Source organism: Aquila chrysaetos, chromosome 4, assembly GCF_900496995.4.
Source record: "Aquila chrysaetos chrysaetos chromosome 4, bAquChr1.4, whole genome shotgun sequence".
NCBI lineage: Eukaryota > Metazoa > Chordata > Aves > Accipitriformes > Accipitridae > Aquila > Aquila chrysaetos.
In genome coordinates, this window is record NC_044007.1 from 40,511,805 (window position 1) to 40,538,994 (window position 27,190).

Sequence of the window (27,190 nt, forward strand, 5' to 3'; positions counted from 1 at the left end):
TCTGGAAAGCAGTTGCATACAATCATTGGTACAAGCTTGTTTACAAAGTAATACCTGATTTTTTCATCTATTCTTTCCTGTAAGAAAACCTTTATAAAAACAAAAAGTGACAATTAATTTTCCTTGACATCTAACTGGTTTGATGTTAAGAAAGTGAGGGATTGGTTGTTACTGTGAATGTATTGTGGTTTGTTGGAATAGCTGCACCTTGAAGTCTTTTTTAAAAGTAGCGAAGCCTACTTTTCAGGAGGTGGCATTGGAGATGTTTGCACCATAACAGGGAAGATAGGGCCTTTGGGAGATTTAATATATAAAAGCTTTAATTTGGTATCATGGGATGACTTGTTGAAAGTGCAGTATTTCTTAATACTACATTGGGTGTCTTTTTTAGTCTGTTACTGCCCCACAGTTTATACTGTATTGAAAGGGGAAACTCAGGCAGGGAGAGTTCATTCCTGTAGATCTACGCACAGTCTTACCACAGATTTGTTACAACAGCAGAATTCATTTGCTTAAAAGCAACTGTAGTACATACTTCTCTTTATTCTAGACAATGCTTTGACTTCACAAAAATGTTACTGAAAAGGCTTTATGGCAGTATCAGAGAAAAAACTACAAGTGATCAAGTCTCTGCAAAATGAATCCAAATATGCTGCAGTTAGTTTCACTCCACAGAAACACACAAAACACAGAGTGCTTCCAGCCTCTCAATTTTGGGTTTTTTTTCCACGATCTGCCAGAACTCTTCATGTTTCCATTCCCTTGCATTCAGTTGACTTAGCTTTGGTTAATATTTTGCAATTTTAGTATTAATCAACAGTGCTTAACAGTCAAGTAAATGCACTGGTTTCATTTCTGCACAAGAAGTATATTAAGCCACAAGGTACTTAAGCAAATGTCTAACGTAAGGTTTATGAATATTCTCATTGCTGCATTTTTTGTCTGGATAGTTGAATTTGTTGGGGTTGCTCACATGCATTTGAGTATATGCATTGCTGAATCACGTTATGAAAAAACTTTTCTTTGCCTTCTTGCTATTTGGAAGTGCATGAACCCTTTAATGTATATGCTTTTGAAAGAATTGGATAAGGAGGCTCCCTGGCTTCAGTCATGCCATCTTCTAACTCATAGTTTCATGAAAGTCAGAAACCAGACTTTTAGTTCACCTATGCCAACCTAGTCATGCGCACTACTTTTATTAAGGGCCCCATGACATAACTGAAGGCATGAATTAGCCCATTTTTCATTCCAGAAATAGGAAACTGCATGACATAGTACAGTGCTGGAAGACTGAGGCACAGTGGGCCCCTGAGTGAGGAGGACATTGATGAACACCTTCCTCCCCTCTGCCTGGCCGCAGCACCTCACCCCTGCACTCTGCTGCTCCCCCAGTCCTGGCCAGAGCCTCTCCTCAGAGGACACAGCTAATTGAGGTGCTGAGCTATAAATCACACTTGCTTTGTGATGCTGGGCACTTCTTCCAGTATAACTATTTCATTTTTTTTCCTTTGCTTCTTTTCCTGTTATCCTGCCATGGAATTCCTGGAGCAATTCACCACATGCAGGAATGAGTCTTGTCCATGGCTTGCATGCCTTCGGCAATTGCTCAGCACCACCAGCCTGGCAAATAGTTGTTTTCTCAACATACCATTAACATAGTAACACTTCTTATCTTTCTAGGTACTTCAGGATAAAAAAATAACCATTTTTTTATTGAAGAGGCATTTGTAGACATTTATAGAGAGCCATAGCCGAGGCCAGACTTAGGTGGCAGCCAAGAGATTTATTTTCCACCATGCCTTTGGGAGACATCGAGTTTCTTCAGGGGAGAAAAAAGCAGGCAAAGAGATTTGTCCTGCCTACCCTGGTGTAAGAGCTAGACCAGGACTGAAGTCTCTCTGTGGGTCAGGTGGGGGCCAGTTCAGGTTTCCTTCTGTATCTTTTGGAAGCAGAATTAAAGAAGACCTTGTCTTCAAGGCAGTGGTGTGACAAGTAGGAAACATTGAGTTATTTCTTCCCTGTCACTGATTCACCGACCGTGTTCAATCCCTGCGAGAGCCCCATCAGGCCCGGGGTGCACTCCTGCCCCGGGATGCAGCCAGCTGCAAGCCGCTCGGCCCTGCCCTGCTGCCCCAGGGAGCCACCAGCGCTCCCAGTCCTCAGGGATCCCCTGGCCCCCTGGCACACTCCTCTTCATTTAGGGAAGCTATTCAATGCTTCTTTTCTCTTGTCCATTTACACTGTAAACTTTCTAGGGCAGGGCTTAAGCCTTGCTTTATTTTTTCATCCTAGTGTGTTAGGACCGAGTTTTTAGGGCTGATGGCAAAAAATGAACAAATTCACGTAGGAAGTTAGTTGCTGGTGAGCACAACTGGCCACTGTGAGTGTAATGTCCTTTTAGATACATCATGCATTAAGCGGTCACCCAGTTCAACAGCCATGGTTTGGATTGACTGGGCAAGAGTTTTCATGCAGCTGCATTTAAAGTCTGTGCATTTTATTACATTTGACAATTGCCTGTAGGTTACCTCCCTGCATTATATGTTAATATAACCTTTGCTATTCACTGTCTTTCACTGACTGTCATCGGGTTGAGTGAGATAGCACAGTAAACGCCTTAAAGTTCAAACCCACTCCACAGTGGGTTTGGGTTGGTACAGTATTTTTGGCTTGGTAGTATTCAAGAACAGCATTTAATGTCCTGGAGACTAGATATTCAGCTGTGCCAGAACCATACCCCAGTGTATTTCGGAGTTAAGATGAAGGTGGCTTTACACTAATTAAATTTCCATGGATGTAGGGATGCAGCTGCTGATTAGCAGCATCAGCAAGAGCTTTGAAGGCCCTTCTTGTGCTATTCTTGTCGACAGCAGCCAACAGGACAGGCCATGTGGCTCCTGCATCAGCTGGAGCATTCCCTCCATGAACATGTAGCCAACACTGCATCTGCACTGCAATGTTTCACAAGCAGCCACACTCAGAACTTCAGAATTTCCCTCCCATGGGAAAACTCAATACCTCTGAAAGTCAGACAGACACAAGAAAGTGCCATTCTCACTCACTGTACCTGCATATTCCTCCTGACAGAGTATTTGCTCACTGATACTTTCCTTAATTCTTATAACTTCTTTTATTGGTGTCATGTCAGAAAGCCCCCATTGGAAGACTATTTCCAGATGGGCTACCTACCTAGAGATTTTGCAATTTTCCACATCACATAGGCATAGATACGCATAGCAACCTTTTCACAAAGTTGGGACACTTGCATTATTAAGTGGTTTCAAACAGGTTCTCATCCAACAAGAAGGCTGCAATAGACCTTGGAGACAACAAGTTTTGAGACCATTATCCGCCCTAGCACACAGTAAGTGGGAAACAATGACACTGGAACACCATAAAATATCAGAAATACCCACTTTCAAATATAATTGAGGAATAAACCACCGAGCATGTATTCAAAATCCCAGATGGGAAAATTGCATTTACACAGCATTTCTTATATACAAGAGAGTCTGTTGGACTTTTAGATACCAGAGCTTAGTGATATAATGTTTATGTTCTTAAATTGCAAGATATCTTAAAGGGCCTTCTAAGTTTATCCTCCTCAGAGGCTTCTGACAAAGCAAAATTAATCCTAGAATTAGGGGATAGGAAGTCACCTGACAGCATCTCTTACATTGCCTGCACTGCATCGTCGTAAGTACTCCTAGCTTGTCTCTGACTTCTTCAGTAAAAAGTCCAGTGATGAGGAGTCCACAGAGTGCTTCAGTTACCTGTTCAGGTCCTGAACCAGCTCAATCATTGCAAAATGTTTTCTAATTTTCTGAAACCTATTTCTGCTCAAGGTTACTCAGTTTGCTTTTATTCTGTATTCCCATCCCCAAGGAAATGGGGAACTTTTCACTACCACCTTTTATTAAGGTAAAATTTTAAATATATAGGAAGTTTCATATCCTATCTCTTATTGTCCTCAACTTTTATTACATTGTCATATTTTCCAGACTTTTTGTTTTACTATTCTTTTCTTGACTTAGCTCAGATTTGTCTCTTGCTAGTACTTAGGTTACAGGTCAGTTGAGGTAAGTAAAGCTGAATAACTGCTGGTGTCCTGCAGACAACATTCCTGTAGGAATGCTCAGAGACATTGCTTCCTCAGTGGTATCACCTTAATGTATCATTCCATTTGTAGTCCATCCTTTACCCCCAAATCCTTTTGTGCCTAATCAGTATTTTCTTCTATTAATTAACTGTGAATACCTTATTTAACAAACCAAGAGGTAAGAAAATCCCATTAGAGACAAACATGTCAGCCAGGACTAAACCAGTAATGGCAGGTATGTCTGGTGTCTTACAAGGCTCCTTGGCTTTTAATACGGAGTCTATATCTGATAAGCCTTTTTTTGAAGTAAACTCCCAAATGATCCTGAATTACTTTTAAATGAATCATATAAAATGTTCTCTGAAAGAAAGTGAAGGTACATGTACCTGTGTCTACATTTTAGCAGAGAATAATAATAAGATGCTGGAAAAAGGAAAGGCATTCATTGGTAGCTACGGCATACACAAATTGTGATTTTCCCCAGACTTGCAAAGCTTTTTTATTCAAACAGAATTGAAGGCTTTATCAGAGTGAAACTGAATTTAAATTGCAGTAGCCAGCTAAAAGTGGCTTACATGTAAATGAGAACCTAAGAAATGGAAAGATATCCTACCATCTCTCCCTAGGTCAGAGTTTATTCCTCCTCCTTTATTATCTCAGTTTTCAAATGAATATTGCAGTGCATTTGGAAGGAGGATTTTTCACCAGTCTCTTTCTCTTTCAATATAAATCACATTTCTCCTTTTGTACTTACACAACAGACGGGTGGGATTATCCCTGGGACAGCAAGGCAATGCATTCCTATTCAGAAACCTCACAGTGAGAACAGCTTAGAGGATCACAGGTCAAAGATAATAAGAGAGGACGGAGATATCTTAGATAAGGTTATCACACTCTGGTGTGGATTTTCCTGGTCAGAAATACCTATACAAAATAAATTCTCTGTGCTAACACATACCCTAGCACTCTGAAGGGGTATAGGGACCATATATACTCTGTAGATTGATCTGTGCATATTTAATATACATGACTGGCATCTCTTGGATTTGCTGTGAAAGGAAGCCAGAAGGAAGGAAAGAGTGAAAAGTTTAGCACTGGCAAGGGGAGCACATGTTCCTCATCACACTGTAGCAGTGGCTTTGTGCTTGTTAACACTTTCTTTCACCTTTATTACTTCATTCTTAACTGAATGTACAGAATTCAGTTCCTCTACTGACATGGTATAAAACCAGAGAAGCTGAAATTATGGCTTTGTGGAAGGGAGCACAGGACTATCTATGGGAAAGAACAAGGAAGGCATGGGGATGGCTTGTAACTGGAACTCAATGAAGAAAACCATATTGGTCTAAAAGGGTAAAAAAAAAAATCTTGATCTTCCTGCTTTGTTTATTCAGACCATCAGCTGCATGTCTTGTAGAGTATGTGAAAGTACATGTCTTGTAAAGTACATATAAGAGTGGTTCTACTGGATCAGACCAAAGGTTCCTCTCACCCCAAATCCTCATTCTGACAGTGGCCAGCAGCAGGTCCCTAACAAGGTGTTTGAAACACACCAGGTTTGCAAGGTTAAAAAAGAAAACATGCTAATTTGCCTCTGAAAAACCAATACTTCTTCTTATGTATATTGATATGTTAACTTCAAAAATATGGTAGTCAATAGCTTAGAATCTTATAGTTTCAATCAAATCCTGGATTTTGGCCCTCTAAAGATGTATTGTGGGATATTATATAAATAATCCATATGCATTTTTCAAATAGATTGTTATTGATCATATAGCGTCATAACATTACTTGGTGTTGTGATTTATACTGCATATATGAAAGATAACTGGCACCACATGTGTTAATGCATGCACAGACACGTGCCTTCCACTGTGTGTCCGTAGTGGAAAAGTGATACCATCTTTCTATAAAGAAAAAGTACCAAGGAAGATATTTGCATATTATCTTTCTTAAAAATGAATCTTTATTGATGCAAGTTTGCTCAGCATGGGCAGGAAATAGGCAGTTATATAGGAAAGAGTTCCAGCAGGAGGCTAACGGGCTGGCTTTGCCCTCTGTTCCCTGCTACAAATGGACCCTCCAGGAAGTTTCCACAGCTGAGATTATCATGGTCTGGGAGCAAGGGATAGTTGCTTTTTACTGCCCCTATGATTGCTGCACTTAGGAAAAATAAAAACTGTGAGAGTGTAATCAGAATTTAAGACAAAAATTTCCCCTTCCTCAAGGAGTGATTCCATTTTCTTCTCTTTAGGAAACAAGTCTCCAGTCATGGCATATTAATTATGATGCTTCACCTGTTTTATTGGCTTACCCATCTCAAAAGAGGCAAAATATCTTTTACGGAATAGCTTTAACAGCTCAATTTTTAAGCTAGTTTATTGGAATGCCTTTACTCCTGCATCCTTTCCTCTGGCCTCCGCCTCCGCCTGGTTTGTTAAATTTCTAGGTGCCTGTGGCAGACAGATGCCTCTACCACTTCCTTCCTCATAGTATCAAGACCATCCCAGAGATACGTGGTCGGGGCACTCTCATCAGTGCAACCACGGGAGCTGATGTCTCCCTCATCCTCTAGCCTCGCCAAGGTAGACAAACACCCTGAAGCAGGGTGACCGTGGTGGCAGGGTAGGATTTACCCCAACATGCCGTTCAGCTGTTTCACGGAGCTCAGCAACCCCCACACCATGCAAATCTTGACTGAACTCATGCTGTCCACTGTAACTCTTCTGGGATCACCCAGCCTGCTAATGGCACCAGTTCCCAAGCATTCCTTGTGCTGCTTTGAGGGTGCTGGAAGTGGAGGATGCTCAGCACCTACCAGGGTGTGGTTAAAAAAGTGACTATTTTTATGTAAAATGCAATTGACACAGAGGCTTAGAGTTCAGAGGAAAGAGTCTAAAATAAATCACAGCCTGGGAAAATAATATATGAAGAAATTATTAGAATTTTAAAATTTCAAATGTTTTTAAAGATTCCAGCTCAATGTCTCCACTCTTTTCTGACTCTTTGAATGCATGTAGCCTATTAAATAGGTAGTCAGAGATTTATGGTTTTTTTCTTCCCCTGACTCTTTGCAGTCTGTTCCTGCTGCAATGCATGATTTCCCTTAGCTCCTTTTAATTACGTTGGCAAGTTAGACACTGATCAGAATATCAGATATTTAGAAAACTTGATTTTGGAAAAGCTCTGACAAAAAATATTCTGATATCTTCCTATGAAGTCTCACCTCAAAAAAATCCTAGTTATAAAAGCATTCATTCATTCATGGTTACCAGCTGTTCCCAAGGGTCAAAGGGACAAAGATCCAAGTGGGATGTCATATTGTTCGGCTTCGTACTATTCTGTTGCTATAGTTCTGTTATAATGTTCTTTTGCAGAACCCAGCTGCGAGGATGACATACATGGCCTGTGTAGGAGTCTGGGTCATTTTCTAGGGACAATGGACAAATGCTATCACAACTGTATGCAGTTTCTCTTTTCTGCCACCCAGACATAAACTCTCACACAAAATTTGGGTCTTTTGAGACAGTCTGGGAAGGAAGGGCGTGTGTGTGCATGTGTGTATTTTTCTTAATCAACTGTCCTTCTCTCCAATTTATAAAGCTTGGGGATTGGATTTGGTTTCTTTTCTCTACAGGAGGGAGGTGGCCCAGAGCCACTTCCCAGTCTGCCCTCCGTTTCCCTTTGTTATCCCGCAGGCCAGCTCCAGCAATTGTCTGTCTCACCCGCTGGTGCTGTACTTCACAGCTCTGCAGTCAGCCCTCAGCCCGACACCATCCAGTCACCTTCTCTTCCCTCTCAATATGTGTTTGATTGCCTTACCCCCCCCTCCATTGATTTTTTTTTTTCCTTTCAGTCAGGCTTCTCTCGTTCTTCAACATATGCTTCATAACTCTCCCAGCTGTTGTTTTTCTTTCCCTTTTTCCGACATTTTCTCCCTCTTCTTTGATTCCCTTCTCAGCCCTACCCAGGACTGTCATTTGTGTATGTCTTCCTTCTGTCATTCATATGGACTACAATTGCCTTCCCAAACGCAGCTCCCATAATAAATGATACTAACTGAATTAAGTTGCCGCCTCCAGGCAAATTAAAACATATCAAGGCAGAGCTCCTTTTCGTCTTCTTTGTCCAACATTTAACTTGCACATCTGTTACTCCTCAAAATGAGTATTCTGCTTATGTTATGCTTCCTTCCTCTACTACCCTGAATTCTGCTACCATTTCAGACTAGCTCAGTAATGTAACAGTGTAATATGAATTATTTTTTAATACAGTGTGCTTGTAGGTTATTTATTGGTCAACGCAAAGCTTGAACCACAGCCTCAATCTGCATTACTATAACCATCTCCCAACACAGAAGCACTACCTCCTAACCAAACCCAAAGACTTGCTGTGTAAAAATCATTCTGGTGTTAGGGCTGGCCGTATTTCAGCTGTAATCTCTCATAATAAACAGCTATGAGGCTGAGTTATTGCCACAGTTGGCCTGTGACTATAATTCAGTCTCAACAGATGTTTATTCCTTCATATTATATTAAGCATCTAAGATTATCCTTGAAATATATTGGAATAATCAGCATTTGAGACATATTCATTTATACCAACAGGATCTGCTGATGATAATATCCTTGTAATTACACCACTATGAGCATTCTCAGCAAGGACATAATTTTTTCTATCACTATCCTTTAAAATATTTATAGCTGTTGGTTTACCACTATGTCAGAGTATTTCCTTGCCCTTTAGCCTATCTCAATACACGTTCCTACAGAATGGTAAGTATCTGGCATTTGAGAGTCCTTGGTTAATAGAAGAGAATTTATGGCTAGCAGCTTTTCCCATGTGACTGACTGACAGAATTTTTGGAGCTCTGTAACAGCTTCTAAGACACAACAGTCCAGACATGAAGACAGAAATTAATTACTATTTTACTGCAAAAGGCAATGGGCAACCTTCTGCCCCCCTACCTTAAGACCCTATTTGCAAAGGAACATGACTGGAGATAGCCCTTCTGCTGGCTCTCTGCACAGAAATAAATTTTACTCTGGCTGAACAACCTTGAAGGAAATATCTTTACTTAGAAGATTAATGAACACCTTCTGTTGAATTACTTGTTCACCCAAACCCCCATCTCCCTGGTGTACGAGCAGGATATATTAGAAGGCAGTAGCAGACCTAGGAACAGCTGCGATAGTTAGCAAAGGCTTTCCTTGATCCAGCAGCCGAAAAGGCACTCTGACTTCTTTAAAAGCTTCAGTTTCACTAGAGGTGCATCAGAGGAGTGAGTGCTTAGGTTTGGTGAGACTAATGAAATGAAAAAGTGTGAGAAAGAGTATTTGTAATCCAGCACATGGCACATCTGTTTTTATGTAAAATCCTGGTTCAGGTCTCATCAAAACTGTATGCTTGTATGTATGCATGTATTTGTTTTATAAACTGGGATTTTTTTATGATGCAAATTATTTCATCAAAAAAGTTCCTGACAAGATCAATTTGACATCCTTGTCTGTCTTTATTACTCCACAATTTCCATTTAAAAATAAGGTGCTCAATAAGCAGTGGTATATGTGAAGCCTTTGTGGGTTTGGGCTGAGTTCACACCTTGTAGTTGGATTATTCTGCACCTCTGAGGACTGAGCTCTGATCAAAGTGAACGATGGCCCTCCCCTGCAGGGATTCTCTAATGTACAGTAATATAGCTTAACATTTTTCCTCTTCCTCGGTGTGGAACTAATCTGATCTTTTTCTTTTCTACCCATCTGCTTATTTTCACTTGTTCAATACCTCTGAAGTTTTCTGTTCTGTATCATATGTGATTAACATTAACTAATAGATCCAAAATATACTATGCAGGACCTACAGAGAAAGTGGTGATATCATCTCTAAGAAACTTGTCTAAAAAACCAGAGCAAAATTGAACCAATGCGGCACATGCTAAATGAATGAAACCCTTGCACCATGATAGATCTCAGCTAGTGATTCGGCAATAAGAATTATCATTCCTTGTGGTTTTTTTCTAGTCATCAATGAGGTTTTGGTCAAAAAAATAATCATCATCTTTTTCTATGATGTGGAAGCAAAAGTTAAATTCTTGCCAGTGAACTTTGCAGATGTCACAAAACCCATGCAATGATAATTGATGAGAAGGACAGGTTTAGCTCTGCAGAAGAGCGTGAATCACATGCTAGACTGTGCCCACATTATGGATAAGAATGTATGACACATTTACCAGTGGTATTTGTATTTTAGGAAACAGTGACTTGGAAGGAGATTTGAGCTGAACATGAGCTCAAAATGTGATAGAGTAGCTAAGAAAACAGTGACAATCTTATATCTAAAAGGAGGGAACTACTGAACAGAAGAGATGTCACCACAGGATGGTTTATTAGTGAAAGTTTGTATTCAGTACATCCATCTGCACATTAGCAATGATGCTAAAATGATAGGAAAGGTCCAGAAAAGAATGATGAAGAGTATTAGCAACTTGAAAAATCTTCCTAATTCTGAGAGTAAAGAAGTCCAATCTATTTAAGCTTTGGCAGCATAAATAGACTGCAATACATTAAGCTAATGCAATACTTTGCAGAACGTTACCTTTGCTGTGCTGGCTGCCCACAAGTATGTTCTTTACCTTGTGGACAACACAAGGTTGTTTTGTACTCAAGGAAAAGGGGGTTAGCTGTTTTACATTCACCATGGTTGAGAGTGAACACAAGAAGCACTGCTATGGAGTAGCTAATGTACTATCTTCTTGTTGCCTGACAGTAACTTACCCTACAGTGCTGCATCCTCAGTGAATTCAAAAGTAGGTTAAAAGATGACATGGTCAGGACATGAAAGTACAAATATGGGAAGCCGTCATATTTTTGTGGTCCCTTTAAACTAACACAATCCAGCAGCTGGAAGCTGAAGCTGGAAACATCGAGACTGGAAATTAAAACCTAGTTTTGTAGAGATGTTAGATCTATAAATTAATTACATTCTTGAAGATGAAATTACAAATGTTTCTAAAACCTCATATAGAAATTTTATCTTTGATACAGGGAATCCCTTAAAAACATCTTGGATCTGATTTGTCCAAGCAGTTACATTACACAAATAATGACATTTTCTTTTAAAAATCAATAGATCTGTGAGACAAATGAGGCTGCTTCTGCCTCCTTGACATGCGATCCCTACAGTCACCATACTCCCAGGAGTATAAATGGTAAGAATGTCTGGAATGAAAATCAGTTTATGGATTATAGCTATGCTGATTTAAACAATCCTTTCTAAATTATGATTTCCTTATAAATTATGATTTAATCATAAAGAAAGAGAAGACACAGCCAACTGCAAATGAGATTAAAGTTAGGAAAGACATGCTAAGGCTGAGCTCTTTCTCTAGCATGTTAGCATCACAGCATCATATGAATTGATTGCATTTTAACATTCAGCTGAAATGTAAGCTTATAAACATCTTTCCATCATTGAAGACACATCTATAGAAAGGTTGCCCAAAATACACATGTGTAAGATATACACATTGCCTGTTTGTTCAAGGATTTTTGTGAAATGTATATGAATATATATTTCTTCTGGTCAATAACCTGTTTCCCTGCTGCTTAATAGGACATTGCACTCATAATTTCCTGTTCCTTAACAGCTTTTGCTCTTGATGATGCCTTTAGACAGTAAAAAAGGAAGAGGTCATCCCTCTACTTACAGCCCAAATCCTGTCCCAAATCCCTGTTGCACTTGGAGAGCTACAAAAGCCCACAGAAATGACACTTCTTGACATTTGAATCCATAGAGGAGTTGATCTTCAGTGGCTGAACAGAGGTAAAATTTGCACGTGATTTTTAATTTCACTGAGGAGCCTTAGGAAAGTATATCCTATTTGCCTCAGCCTTTCTTCTCTGAAGGTTAAAATTACATTTTCAGAAACCAGGTATCTTGCATCCAGGATCACTTTTTGGTTTTTGCACACACACACATATACATGGATGCATATTAAAGGACTTGCAGATAATTTGAGCCAAAATCTGACAGGAATCAATGTTCTGTCAAAGTCTCATTGCAGGAGCCTTAGACAGCAGCACTCAGCTTTCCAAGAGCGGGACCTGATGTATGAGGTTAATCACAAGGATTCATTTTGTTGAGGGATCAGAAACCCAAAGCTGGCTCTGTATAATACCTAAATCCCTTAATGCAACCAGCAGAGCTACAGTGCTTCTGTCCTCTAAAGCTGATACTTTCTATTTATTCAAGATACCTGTACATTCATCTTTCTTTCCAGGCCAATTGCTAAAAGAAGTGTTTTGTGGTTGGAAGAAAGGCAAGCTCACAGTTCAGAAAGACAGGAGATAAACTGCTGGCCGCTTTGTAGTTAATAAGACTTTTATCACTGGCTTCAGTTCTGGATTTCACCAAATACTTTTCTATATGCAAAGTTGCATTTCTGTAACTTTTTCTGTACATTTATTTACCAGATCTGTGCATGCAGAGGAAAATTAGAAACACTTCTGAACTCTGTTTTCACATGGAGATGAAAGGTTTTCCAAGAAAACAACAAACATGAAAAATTGCAGGCATATGTGCATTGTTCTCTAACAATTTCTGTAACATAAAATCAAAGCTCTGATATATTGACTCCTAAAGATGAGACATTTTCATGGACAACTTTAGACTGCTGAGACAAAATCCTACCTGGAACTCATCAGAATTTATGATACACAAAAACTGAATCTGAATTTTGGGTTTTGGTCCGATTTTTATCAAAAGAACACATGGCAATCCTACAGCTGATTACATTTCTCCATCTCACTGTGGAGGCAGGGAAAATGGAATGGAATGACTTCTGATGAAGAGGACAATGTGAACATGATGTTCTTGGACTAGCCCCTTTTCTCTGTATCACTTCAAATAGGTAGTGAAAGCTGACTAATCACATTAACATTTAAGGACATCATTTTATAATAATGGCTGGGAGATATCTTTGTTCATACTATTCTGTAGAGAAATGACCTGAACAGAAAACACACTTTGCATGAATCTCCCATTTATCAGTCTAACAAGCATACAGTAATGAGACTGTGTAGAAATTACAATGCAGTTTGTGGAAATCTCATAACACAGACTGTAATACCTGAAATGGTTAAAACAAAACAAAACAAAACAAAGTCTGGAGACAGGATAAATATGGTCAGTTCCTTCTGCTCCAGAACTGCTATGAGAACCCCCATACGTTTTGAGACATTTGCTTTCTGTCAACCTGTTCAGGTAGTCTATGATATTGCTGAAGCAATTATATAATAGGTATTAATGTATTTGTAGCAAACAGACATTATCTGGCTAAAAACTGTAAATATTTATGGAAAAAAACTATGAGCTATTTATTTGACACACTGATAGTTAGTATGTCACTAAATATCAGTGTGTCATATAAAAAGCTAGTAGTTTTTTTCTCTGTTTAACATCTTTGTCAGCAACATGGATAGTGGGATTGAGAGCATCCTCAGCAAGTCTGCCAATGACACCAAGCTCTGTAGTGCAGTTGACACACTGGAGGGAAAGGATGACATCCAGAGGGACCTTGACAGGCTAGAGAGGTGGGCCCATACGAACCTCATGAAGTACAACAAGGCCAAGGGCAAGGTCCTGCACATGGGTCCGGGAAATCCCAAGCACAAATACAGGCTGGGTCATGAGTGGTTTGAGAACAGCCCTGAGGAGAAGGACTTGGGGGTGTCGGTTGACAAGAAGCTAAACATGAGCTGGCAATGTGCGCTCATAGCCCAGAAAGCCAACCGTATCCTGGGCTGCATCAAAAGAAGCGTGACCAGCAGGTCAAGGGAGGTGATTCTGCCACTCTGCTCCATTCTTGTGAGACCCCACCTGGAGTACTGCGTTCAGCTCTGGGGCCCCCAACATAAGAAGGACATGGACCTGTTAGAGTGAGTCCAGAGGAGGGCCACAAAGATGATCAGAGAGCTGGACCACCTCTCCTGTGAAGGCAGGCTGAGAGAGTTGGGGTTGTTCAGCCTGGAGAAGAGAAGGCTCTGGGGAGACCTTATAGCAGCCTTCCAGTACCTAAAGGGGGCCTACAAGAAAGCCAGAGGGCATGTAGTGATAGGACAAGGAGTAATGTCTTTAAACTGAAAGAAGGTAGATTTAAATTAGATGTAAGGAAGAAGTTCTTCGCTGTGAGGGTGGTGAGACACAGGAACAAGTTGCCCAGAGAGGTTGTGGATGTCCCATCCCTGGAAGAGATCAAGGCCAGGTTGGATAGGGCTTTGAGCAACTTGGTGTAGTGGAAGGTGTCCCTGTCCATGGCAGAGAGGTTGGAACTAGATGGTCTAAGGTCCCTTCCAACCCAAACCATTGTATGACTCTATGATTCTATGATATACCCTTATCTCTCAATGGTGTTATGTCTGAAGAATGAAAGGTGATCAGATCAGATAGAAGTTCTAGTGAAATGGACTCATGGTTACAAAATATTTCACTAAAAATGGCCTTGCTGCTTTAAGTATGGTCACAAATACTCAATTACAAGTTGAGTGTAAGTGTATGTGAAAAGATAAGGACACTATCTACATTTACCTACTCTGATCCCAGTTGGCTGCAAAAAGCAGAAGAATCTTCCTGCCACAGTGGTCACGATTTTCCAGTACTCCTGGGAACCCATCTGTCAGAGCCCGTTTGATTCCTGGATCATCAGCCTTGAAGTTTTTGAACATATCCAGGTTTAATTGGCGGTACTGGAAGTACTGAGCCAGCAGTCTGAAGGCCTCAGTTTGGTGAAACTTTCTGGCTCGGAGAAATCTCAAGATGAAGGCATCATCTGTACGTAAAAACCCAATGTCGGGCCTCGTGATGATCATGTCCCTGACTTGCTGGATATCCTGATGCAAAATGTCTGGGTTTTCATTCAGTTCCAGGCGGGCTTTCTCTATAGTCTCTGGACTAAGTCCAGCTTGTAAATGGGTCATCTCTTCAAAAACCTCTTTTCCAAATCCTTAACTTCAGATATTTTAGTAGGAGAATGGCTGATCCCATTCAATTGATGGTCTGCTGTGAGCGTGAGCCATTCAGAAGCTTTTTGCTATCGAGCTGGTATTCAACAAATGAAAGCGAAGGGCTTTTTCTTATTCTTGCAGAAAGAGTAACAGGCAGTTCACATGTAGTATAATCCATCCAAAGGAAAGTGTTGTTTATTCCATCACTTACTAAAAGAAAAAGCAAATATATAAAAGAAAGATTAAATATGTATATAAAGCTTACAGGAATGCATTTCTGAACTTTATATGGCAATAAAATTGCTTTGTGTGCTTCATATGTAAAAGGACAGCAGTGAAATAATTTCAGAATAGGTACATTTAAGATAGGGCAGTCACTGACATCTTGAATGTATATATTCAAGCTTTCAGAAAGGCAATCTGATTAACTGACAATTAATATGAAGTTGTTTCAACTTACTATTAGAACATACTTTGCAAAGTTTTCTTATAGAAGTGTGGGAGTTCAGCATCCCATATCTTCAAGCCCAGGATGACAAAAGCAAAAATAATAGTAGTTTTTTCCACCCCTTACAGGAACTACATTTCAGCTTCCTAAGTATGCAGATTCACACTTATCATAAGTATAACAACTGTTTGATTTGGTTTTATCACCTGTACTATCAGCTTGTAGCTTTCCTTGAATTAGCCCAGGAGCTGATCATAAAACTGGCTAAACCCCACCAATGTCAGGGGTATTTTCTACTTGGTAAAACCGCACTGAAAATATCTCCCATTGAGACTTAATACATCTTCATGAGAAACTCCCCATGAATAAAGTGTTTGATGAGACGAATCTGACAGGGTTGGTGTTTTAGTTGAAAAGAGATGTATTTTAGTCCAGATTCTTTTTTTCACTATCTTGTAGCTTTCCTGAATACCTAGTTCTGAATTTAATTTTCATTCGTGTACTTTACCTAGAATTTGTTTTTACAAGTATTAGAAGAAAAGCTGCTTAAGCTGTTATGTATGAGCAAAATGGTACAGTGAATCTCTTACATTTCAGTGACATAATTAGCAAAAGGCTGTCAACGAAGTCTGTGTAGTTACAGTTGGGTGAAATGAGATCAAGGTCTGTTCCAATGTGTGTGAAGAAAGATCAAGATCCATCCAATTTTTCAGCCATCACAAAAACAGACAAGCAAACAAAAAACCCCACCACTTAGCTGATCTCTCTGTCTTTCTAATTTCCGAAAAAGAAAAATTGGTTTTAAAAATTAAAAGGGAATCCCTCAGTGAAAGACATATTTTACTGTATTTGAAGAAAGCTGTTTGGAAAGCTATGAATTATTTATAGCAAAACAACCATTTCACTCAGCTACTTCCCTGGGTTCAGCATTCTCATATCAAAGGGGACAGCAGCAGTCAGAGTATTTCTTTGTCCAGGGGCTGCTGAAGGTTACATTGCAGGACCTGGAAGTCAATCAGCACAAGGGATGCCTGAGTTCCCTGTTTTGTGAGCTTGCATGTCATTGATAAAAACTACATTTTAAATGCCACAGCTGCAGCCCCAGGATGAGATCTCAAAATCTGAATAGAGAGAGTTTCTGCATATTTGCTTAAAGGACATTTGTGGCGGGAGATAAGCTTTTCATTTAACAGCAATGTGCATTATATTTGTCTGCGGGTGATACAAAGGATAGTTTGTTAAGCAGCCTCTTTCTGTATTCACTGTGGAGCTGGAGTTGAGAAGAGCTACCTGCAGGGCAGAGTATCTGGTGATTGATCAGCCTGGGAAAACTTGGGAAAAAGCAGAGCTGGGAGGAAAGAAGGCTGGCTGCCTTTGACAAGGCACTACAGAGTGCAAATGACTCCAGAAAAAACAAGCCCTGAAGTTTTGAGGGGTAATCTATGGGTGCAGGTTATTCAATTCTTAAAGAAATGAGAGTTGTATTAAGGGTGGATTGCACATATAAAAATAAAGTAGCAGTTATTTCCTTTGCTCTTGCCTTTATTAGACCAAATTAGGATAACTCTGATGGTATCAACTGAATTCCACTGATGTAAAATTGATGTAGGCCATGGGGAAACCATGCCAATACTTTGTGCTTAAGATCTCAAATGAATGGTGGCATTAGCATTTTCTTTTATAAATCATGTTTTCAGTTACAAATGCCTCCATCAGCTAGTTAGGGAAACTAGGTGTATTTAAGTGTGACACTGTCATTGGGGGAACGTAGTGTAAGGACTGGTTCCCTTCCTGGTTTTAACAGCAAGTCGTACAGTAAGGATGCTGTTTGTGCTCAAGGGTGCTTGGCAGAGGTGTGGAAGCAAGGAGTTTATCTGCGTTCTGCATCAGCTCTGGCTCAGGGCACAGTATGAATTGAAACACCTTTGGAGCTCCTGTGTCTTAGAATCACAAAATCATCGAATCACAGGGTGGTTTGAGTTGGATGGGACCAGTGAAGATCATCTGGTCCAACCCCCCTGCCATGGGCAGGGACATCTTTCACTGGATCGCGTTGCTCAGAGCCCATCCCACCTGACCTTGAACACTTTGAATGATGGAGCATCCACAACTTCTCTGGGCAACCTGTTCCAGTCTCTCGCCCCCTCGCAGTAAAGAAATTATTCTTTATATCCAATCAAAATCTATCCTCTTTCAGTTTAAAATCTTTAGCCCTTGTCCTGTTACTACAGGCCCTAGTAAAAAGTCTCTGTCCACCTTTTTTATAAGCCCCCTTTAAGTAATGAAAGGCCACAATAAGGTCTCCCCAGAGCTTTCTCTTCTCCAGGGTGAACAACCCAACTCTCTCAGTCTTTCTTCACAGGAGAGGTGTCCCAGCCCTCTGACCATTTTTGTGGCCCTTCTCTGGACCTGTTCTAATAGGTCCAAGGACTTGTGGCAGTCTTAACTGTGACCCCCCCAGTGGGTTCATCCATCTTCTAAAAGTTTATGGCAGTAAAACTGTCCCTTCCTGTGCTCTTCTAACTGTCACCTCCACCAAGATGCTTCTTTGGAAATAAGGCAAATTCTTGAAAGGTCAACTGCAGTCTGTTCCAGAAGAAAATGGTGATAGACCAAGGGACAAAGTCTGGCCCTTCAGATTTTCTTATAGGATCGCCAAGCATTTAATGTCAAAAATTATGTTACTTATATTTATTAAAATTTCCTACTGTTTTTACCTTATTTAAGTAGATTAGCACCCTTCATGCCCAGGACGATTCCAAGGTGAGGAAGATACGGTCTGCTCCTGTCAGATGTTGTTGCCAAAAAGCAACTTACAAATACTCAGTCTAAGAAAAGAGAAATTTTTTAATGCATTTCAGTTTTCTGATAGTGAGCTGAGCTATAACCATGGGTTACAGCTTACAGGAGAGCCTCTATAGATTATCCTGAATATCAGCCAGAACAGGCTGCACTAAAATACTTCACTGCTGTAATGTTATATATTGCAAAATAATCCAAAATATGTATGAACAATGTTGTCGCTGTCTGAATCATAACACAAATCACGGGGTTAGTAATCCACTCTAGCACCATTGACTAGAAGGCTTCTGATTTACATCAGTGGATGATTTGGTTCTCCAACTGCTTACCTTGACAATAAATTTAATGTTCCATAGCTACCCAGTTTAATTGTCATTGTGCTTTCTCAAATGGTACTGATTTATTCTGATTCCTGAAAGTTTAACAGAAGCACCTTCTCCACTTTCACCCCCTCCCACACATGGCAATTTCACCTCTCAAAAGCTCTGATCCATCTGCCAATTTTTCAGATGTTTACATCTTTGTTCTATGTTTGTTGGGTTTTTTTCCAAATGAAAATGCTGGCCTTTTTTTCCCTGTCTTGAATATTGTTGCTGTGTGTTGGCATACTAGACTCTTTGTTACAGTCTCAACAGCTGTTTTTCTGTGTTGTGACTCTTTGTTCCCAAAGGACTATTTGCTCTCCTAATGTCTTTTCACAGCCACTTACAATAAATCATCCCTCCAAAGGAACAAAACCCAGCTTTAAACAAGGAAAAATAATTAACAGAGGTTAGAAACACAACATATTAATACAGGGAAAAAAGGGGAAATTTCCACCAAAATTGTGGTGTCACAGACCATTTTGGCTTATTCATTTTCAGTCCCAACAAGAGAATGACAGGGGACAGAGAGTGGCTTTATGATAGGTAAAATACTATAAGTGGGATACAGTCTTCAGACAAACAGCTTATCTTTTTGCCTGATCCTCAAAAATAAAATGTATTTAATAATAAAATCTACATTAATCCTTACTAATTAACTAAAATGAAAATAATATCTTAAGGAAGTCTATACAGCATGTTCTGTCCAAAGATCTTAATATGTTTTACTGCTCTCTCTTCAATGACAGCTTCTGGATGAGCATTCAACCCCTATTTGCTCTACATCCCCTGGAAAACTGGCCAAAACCTGCTCTCAGTGATGACGATGCTTGTCTGGATCATTTTGTTCCTGCCCACTTAGCTGTCCCTGCAATACCATTTGCCTCTTGAAGCACTGTCCTCACGTCCATTTGGCCCTTCCCCATCCACTTCAGTTCCAGAAAGATTTTAGTTGCCTCTGTCTACTGAGTGATTTCCATTCAGTCCAAAGCTATATGCCATGTGAAATTTCATTACCACAGCTTTCAAATGGGGAAGGCACCAGGGTTTGATCCTCACCTGATATTAATAGGCATCACTGTTATGATTTGTCTCATTATATAATTCCTAACTCCTGGCATTCATATAGATATTAGCTCCTAAAATGATGCCAGAAAAGAAGGGAGTGGGCAGGGAGGGAGGGAAAATGGTAATCTAGAATTACTTCATCTCAGAGTGTGGGTGTCATCTCATTAAATTGCTTTTTAAAAAATATTTTGATGTTAACTGTGGAAAACATCTTGGGGCTACGTTCTGCTTAGCAGGGATTGCTCCATAAGGGCAGGGGAGGATGAATCCCTAGCTGTACTTATAGGAATTGCTCGTATGGTACTTTGTGGCCTTGTAGTACCTTAATAGGAACACCCACTGGAAATGGAGTGCTCAGACAGAGAAAGGGACATACCCCAACTCCGTGAACTAATTTTAAAAGAGTGATGAGAAAAACTGACTCTCTCTTGTCTTTGGCTGTGGGATCCTGGCATCCTCCACAGACAGTGGGGAGAAGTACAGCCCTGAGTGATTTGCCTGAGATCACAGAGGACACATTTCACAGATCTGGGAACAGACCATATGTCTCCTGAGCCGCAAACTTACACGTTAACATCTGGGCAATCTTTACCCCCTATGCATAGTGCTCTGCATCATAAGAAAAATGTGAAGCCATGTTGCATACAAGGAAATAGAGACGTAGACTGCAATGTTCCTAGTGGCCCCAGTGTAATCCCCCTAAGCATCAATGGCACAATTAAGACCCCAAAAACGTACCATTTCTTTATGTTTTTGCAAAGAGCAACACCCCTGTGGGGGTTCCCAACAGGTCTATATCATATCCCGAGTCCAATAGTCCGACTGCTGCCCAGATTATTATAGAATCACAGAATGGCTGAGATCATAAAGGACTTTTGGAGGGCATCAGCTCCAACCCCCCACTCAAGCAGGGCCTCCTAGTGCTGGTTCCCCAGGACCGTGTCCAGACGGCTTTTGAGTATCTCCAAGAAGGGACACTCCACACCCTATTTGGGAAACCTGTACCAGTGCTTGGTCACTCTCATGGTAAAAAAGTGTTTCCTTACATTCAGAGGGAACCTCCTAGGTTTCAGTTTGTGCCCACTGCCTCTTGTCCTGTCACTGGGCACCACAGAAAAAAGCCTGGCTCTGTCCTCTTTGCATCCTCCCTTCAGGTATTTGTACACGTTGATGAAATCCCCCTGAGCCTGCTCTTCTCCAGGCTGAACAGTACCAGCTCTCAGCCTTCCCTCATAGGAGAGATGCTCCAGTCCCTTCATCATCCTTGTGGCCCTTTGTTGAACTCTCTCCCATATGTCCATGTCTCTCTTGTACTGAGGAGCCCAGACCTGGATACAGTACTCCAGGTGTGGCCTCACCAGTCCTCACTACTATGAACATCTCCTGCTTTCCTGTAGCCCTGCCCTAAGGGGTTAGGTTCTCCCAATGAACCTAAACAAGTTAAATATTGCATGCTTTTCTCCTTCAAGTCCTGGTACTCCTGTAAACCTTCCCTAGGGAATAGTTGCTTCTCTTCAATATGAAAAGAGTGAATATGTGTAACTGTAACAGCTGCATGGGGAATCTGATGGTTTCTCACACTTTCCCAGGATGCTATCTCCTTGCTCAGGTACAAAAACTAACGTTTCTTTCAGTTCAGTAAAAACTACATCACACATTCCTAGTCCCCTAATATTGCAATCTTCTTGTTAGCTTGAGTCAGTTACCCTTGGGCCACATCTAACTGTCCAGCAGTGGTAATTTAACCATGGCACAGCACAAAACACAGTAGCAACTCAGCTGATATTTGCAGCTCTCTGCACAGTACATAGGGCAGGCACGTCGGCAACACCGACCTGCAGTTGTCCTGCTGTTGCTACAAGCTGACAGGCATGAGGAGAGACTGACAAGGTTGTCTAATAGACATAAAATTATCTTTTGACCTGAAATGTGCAAAACTTATTGCCTACCTGAATATTAAGGAATAGAATCACATGCAGAGGAGGAGAACTTAAACAACTTGTAAATGAAAAGTTAAACAAAACAGCCATGACCTTAATGAGATTGCTTCATTCTTTCTCCAAATCATAGTTTTAAATTTTAAGTATTCATCAACCAGAGATAAACTGCAAATCCCTATGGGAACATGAGGCCTGACCTGTGGCATGTCAAAGAAGCAGCAGGCTCCAAGGGACTTCCATGTCAGTCATGAACTACTCCAAGTGTCACCACGCAAAAAGCATCCTGGCCGCTATTGGACAAAGAGGTCACTTTCTCCAATACTATAGAAACTTGTTGCAGGCGAACTTATCAGCAGTATGCAAAACATGAATTCTGATCCCCAAACCTAATAATTAAACTATGTATCTGATAGCATGGGATCATAATACTGGTGCCTGAAAATCCCTAAATGCACTGTAGAAGTTGTGTTACAACATCTGCACAAAGATATACAGAAGAAGGAACAAAACAGTATTGAGATATTTAGTCCCACACCTTTGATAACATGAAGTTTATCTAATTTTACAGTTCTTTTGCTCCACATTTTAAAAATTAAGTTCCTTTAAAAAATATGAAATGCAATGGTGACGTATCATTGCCCTATTAGTGGCTGACTTAGTTCTGCTTTATACATGATGCCAGAGAAAGGCATCCATCATCCTGTGGGCTGGCAGTGGGGGGAGGAAGAGAAGGAGGGAAAGGCAAGGGCAGAGAGGAAGGAAGGAGGGAAGGAGGGCAGGAGGGAAGGAGGGAGGCAAGGAAGGAAGGAAGGAGAAGAGGGAAAGAAGAAGGGAGGAAAGGGAGAAAGGAAAGAGGGAAGGATTTCTGCACCCAGGAATTCATGCAATCCTCTTGGTTTTTTCTCCCACTCTTATTGAAGTCTGAGCACAAACACAAAGATCTGCACACAGACACTTGTCCCAAAATTGTAGAAATGAAGTTTATTATAATTTGATATTACTTTGTGGGTTTGTTTTCTCAGTGGAGGAACATATCAGGCTTAAGGAGTTTATTTCCATAAATCCTATGGAAGGGAAAAAAAAAAAAAAAAAACAAACACAAAAAACCAAAACTGCTTGGAAATTCCTCAGAGCAGTTTTAGTATCAAGAGGGAAAGGACTTACAACTCATCTGCCAAAAACTACGTGAACTTCTGCTCGCTGAACTTCCCACTCCATAAAAGACTGACGTTGCTTCTTTTTTTTTTACAAGTAGCACCCGATTGTCATATCTTCTTTGTGTATGTGCCAGACACCACAGCAACGGGCTGTGAGAGAAAATAATACTTGCTTCCCAAACAATAGCTTCAGTAACTGCACACTTAAATTAACAAATGCATTAGTTTACAGTCTCAGTTTGAAGGAAATATTCTCCATCCTTTTATGAGGCTGATCATTTGTATTTTAACTGACATGGTCGTCTTTTGGAAGATGAGGAGGCTGCTGTTACATGTTTCAATGAAACAACTTCTGTGTTCAAAGCACACAGAGTTTAAGGAATTATGACCCAGTGCAATGGAGTGGGTTCTGCAGTTCCTCCCTTGCTGAACTCAATTACACCACTTACACTCCTACTCAGCAGCACTCAGTGCTACTCAGTATAAGAATATCTGGTCTCTGCACCAGATTTTAAGTTATAAACGATGATATAATAAAGTAAGAATGTTTTGGGGAAAGGTTGTAATATCTTTCATTGTTTTGCATATGGCTTACAAGAGTCTAATTTTTAGAAAATATTCAGTAGTTTTCAGAGCTGGATGAGTCAGTAGAGTTCTTAGAATAATCAGCAGCATTTTCTAACATATACATATCAGACCTGATTATGCTGATAACACAAGCTGCCCCTGTAAACTTCAAGCTGGGATACAGACTGCAAACCAGGGAAAGCTCTATAAGGTTATCTGACTTATCATTATATGAAAAAGTAAACCTTTACCTTTGCTATGCAGTGCATGGCATAATACTCTTACATAATATGTCATTTAGATGTTGACATTGCATTAACTTTTAGTACCGGAGAAAATCCATGTTATCATCTGAAAGCACATGCAAGCACCATTTCTGTAATTTAATTTTTCCTTCCAAATATGATCCAGTCACTGTTTAGTGATGGACAATGACTAGCCATCTGCTTCTTAACTTCATTATTCCTGGAGCTTGTTTAGATTAAGGAATCAGCATTTTGAAAAGGGAAAGCTCCCTTTCTCTTATGACCTTCCCCACCCTCCCAGGATTAAACCATTGCAAATAGAATTAAAGTCAGGCCAGTAGCACGCATGGGGTTTCTCCAGCCATTATTTGCTTTGTGTTTATTTTCTGTATGAAGCCCTCTCTGAACACCCTCACTGCTTGCAGAGACCACAACTTAATTCTGGAATTCCTGCTGCAAAGGTTCCACAGTGTAGGAGTAATTCACCCCACTTCTTCCCCGCACCCATTATTCATCACTGTTTGCCATTGGGAAAGCAGAACATTTGACTGACCTGGCACATTCCCCCCTCCCCTTAATCCCTCATCCCCCTTTGGGTTGAATGAACCTGCTCAAAACAGGCATCAATTTGCTGAGGAACAAACAGGTATCTGCTTGCTGTTTGGCAAGCTCCTATCCGTCAGCACTTGGCTGGAGTCCTTACGTGGTGCCTGAACTCCCAGTTTTAACCCTTTCCCCTCCATCCCTGTCACCTCTTCCCTGCTCTCAAGTTGGATCTGGACTTCCCCTTCCAACTTGTGCTCTTTCCCCTGCTTGCCCATCTCCTGGGCTGCTGAGCTGATTTTTCGAGGCCCCATGCCCTCTTTCAGGGATAATTGAGGCTGGTGATGGAGAAGGAAGACAGGAGGGGAAGAAGGGGCAGGAAACTGAGGAATGGGGGGAAACAGGGACAGGGAGGAAAGGGGGCAGGGAGGAGAGTTGACAGGGAATGCAGAAAACAGGAAGGCAGGAGGCAGAGAAGCAGGGCAAGAAGGACTGGAGGCAGAAGAGGCAGAGCAGGAGGCAGGAAGCAGGGCAGGGAGGAGAGGCAGGGGAGGCAGAGGAAGCAGACGAGTAAGGGGAGGTAAGGGAAGTAGGACAGGCAGAGAAGGCAGGGATCAGGGCAAGGAAGAGAGGCAGGGCAGACAGGGAGCAGGGGAAGGAGGCAGGGAGGCAGAGGGCAGTGAGGTAGGACAGGCAGGAGAGGCAGGGAGCAGAATAAGGAGACACGGAGGGAGCGGGCCAGGTAAGAGGCAGAGAGCAGGGTAGGCAGGGAGCAGGGAGTCAGGGCAGGCAGGGGAGGCAAGCAGCAGAGGCAGGGGACAGGGAGACAGGGGAGGCAGTGAGCGGGGGAAGGAGGCAGGCAGGGCAAGCGGGGCAAACAGGAGGCAGGGCAGGCAGGGAGCTGGGCAGGGAGGGCGGAGGGGAGGCAGGGCAGGCGGCAGGCAGGGCACAGGGCGGGCAGGGCAGGCGGCAGAGGCAGGGCGGGCAGGGCAGGAGGCAGCAGGCAGGAGGCCGGGCAGGGAGCGGCCGCTGCCCGCAGCGCGGCGGGGCTGCGGCCGGAGCTGTCCGCCCGCCGGTGCTGAAACGCCGCAGCCGGGGCCCGGCGGCGCGGGGGAGGGACGGGGAGCGCGGAGAGCCGCCCTGCTGCAAACCGAGAAAAGGCAAATCCAAATACCTGCACAGCGCCAGGCAGCCTGCCGTGGGGCGGCGGGGGGCTGCGTGGGATGGGTTTCCCCCCCCCCCGTAGGTGTCCTTGCCGTTGAGCTGGGTGGGTGAGAAAGATCTCCCGGCTCCCAGGTTCAGGCTCAGATCTCTCTAGAAAACTGTGAATGAGCGAGCGCCAGCTCCACGGGGCTAGGATTTTTTTTTTTTTTTTTTTTTTTTTTTTTTTTTTTTTTTTGGTAGGAGGCGTGTGCACCAAAGCCGAGGTCCTTCCACTCGGCGGCTGCCGTCCCCCTGGGTCCTAAGCCCTCCTGCCGCCGGCCCGGCTGCCGCCTCCCGGCGCTCCCGGCGCTCCCCGGCTGCGGGCTGGGCGCACCGCCACCGCCCTGGGAGTGGTGACAAAGGAGCTGCGGGCTGCTGGCAGCCGGGAAAGCAGCAGCAGAGCCGGTCCCTGCCAGCTTAGCAGGGCGGGCTTTCACCTGGTGGCACGGTCTTGGCCGCCTTTTTTTCCTCGCATCACCCCTTGCCCGGCGAAACTGGGGCAGAGCAGCTACCTCCTGTGGCATTTACCGCAGCCACGGAACGGGTGATCTTGATGGGCCGTGTATTATAGATGGGCTGCCTTAACAAACGTGGCAGCCTGGGTTTATCAGAGAAGTTCGTCTGGGTCAGACTAGAGGTACAGCTAGCTCAGGCTGCTGTCACCAGCAGCGGCCACAGCAAACGTCTAGTGAAGAATATAAAAAGAGGACAAGTTTCACCCCTGCACTCTCCCAGCCCCTCTCCCAAGCGTTTTAAATTCAGGGATTTCCCCAGCAATGTGGTGCCTGTGCTTTTAGGATGAATTTGTCCTCCTTGAACTTTCACAGTGTCTCCTAGAACACCTGTAAATTTCTAGAACATCCTTCCATAATGTCCTTTGACAAGGAGCTCCACAGGCCATCTGCCTACTTCACAAACTATCACCTCTCTTTTGTTTTAGGGATATGTAAGCTTTAGCTAGCATTGTGGAAGGATAGGAGAGGAGAACTTCTCTCATTAAATTAGGTCCTGAAAATCCCTTTCTGTATGAGCCTCATAAGACCCATGCTAAGCTATACTTGGAAGACTTTGGGTGACCTAATGGCCTTGGCAACGAAATTCACACTCAACTGCTCTTATCGACATAGTAAGCCCAACTAAATGTACCAGCAAAGTGCATTTCTTCTTCTACTACCCCTGTACATTGTGGAGTATAATTCCTGGGAAGTGGTGGATTAAAGTCAGCTGACTGCCTTGGTCTCTGCTTTGGACATCTCTCTTGTGTCTGTTACTGAAGGATCTTGTATGGCAAAGAACTGGGTGATGAATGATAAAGATATGGAACAACTTTTGCATAAGAAATGGCTAAACAGAGTAGGATTCTTCAGCATGGAAAAAAAAGAGATGAAAAAGTGTAGAAAAAATAGTGGGGTGGTTTTTTCATCATTTATAATATTTCATAATAATGAGCAGCATGAGGAAGATAAATTGGAACAATATCTCAATATCATTTCCAGTTCAAGGAATAGGAGAAATGAAACCCACTAGGGGCTAGCTTTGAATCAAATCAAAGGACATACTTCTTCACAAAATATTTAGTGAAGCTGTAGAACTCATTTCCACAGGAATTCAGGCTTCAGAATATTGTTGGACGTATCCATGGAAGAAAAATCCATTAAGGGCTTTTAAACATGAAGTCATGACCTCTGGCTCAGGAAGTCCCTATTCCACAAATCACTGAAGGCTGGGGTATATATGGGAAAGAATGACTACATCC

The 27,190-nt window shown here is 41.9% G+C and overlaps 1 protein-coding gene across 3 annotated transcripts in view; it reads right to left on the bottom strand.

Moving 5' to 3' along the window:
• Window positions 1-25,622, bottom strand: part of CLVS1 (clavesin 1) — a 107,220-nt gene extending 81,598 nt beyond the window's left edge. Inside the window, exons 1-3 of one of the 3 annotated variants that reach the window (XM_030012269.1) lie at window positions 25,406-25,608; window positions 18,265-18,375; window positions 14,684-15,309 (exon numbers count right to left, since the gene is read on the bottom strand). In XM_030012269.1, coding sequence (XP_029868129.1) covers window positions 14,684-15,072 — 389 coding nt within the window. In that variant the 5' untranslated portion in view covers window positions 15,073-15,309; window positions 18,265-18,375; window positions 25,406-25,608. Of the gene's footprint in view, window positions 1-14,683; window positions 15,310-18,264; window positions 18,376-25,405 lie in introns of all 3 variants that reach the window. The other 2 variants (XM_030012268.1, XM_030012270.2) reach the window with 2 other exon arrangements.
• Window positions 25,623-27,190: the final 1,568 nt, after the last annotated feature.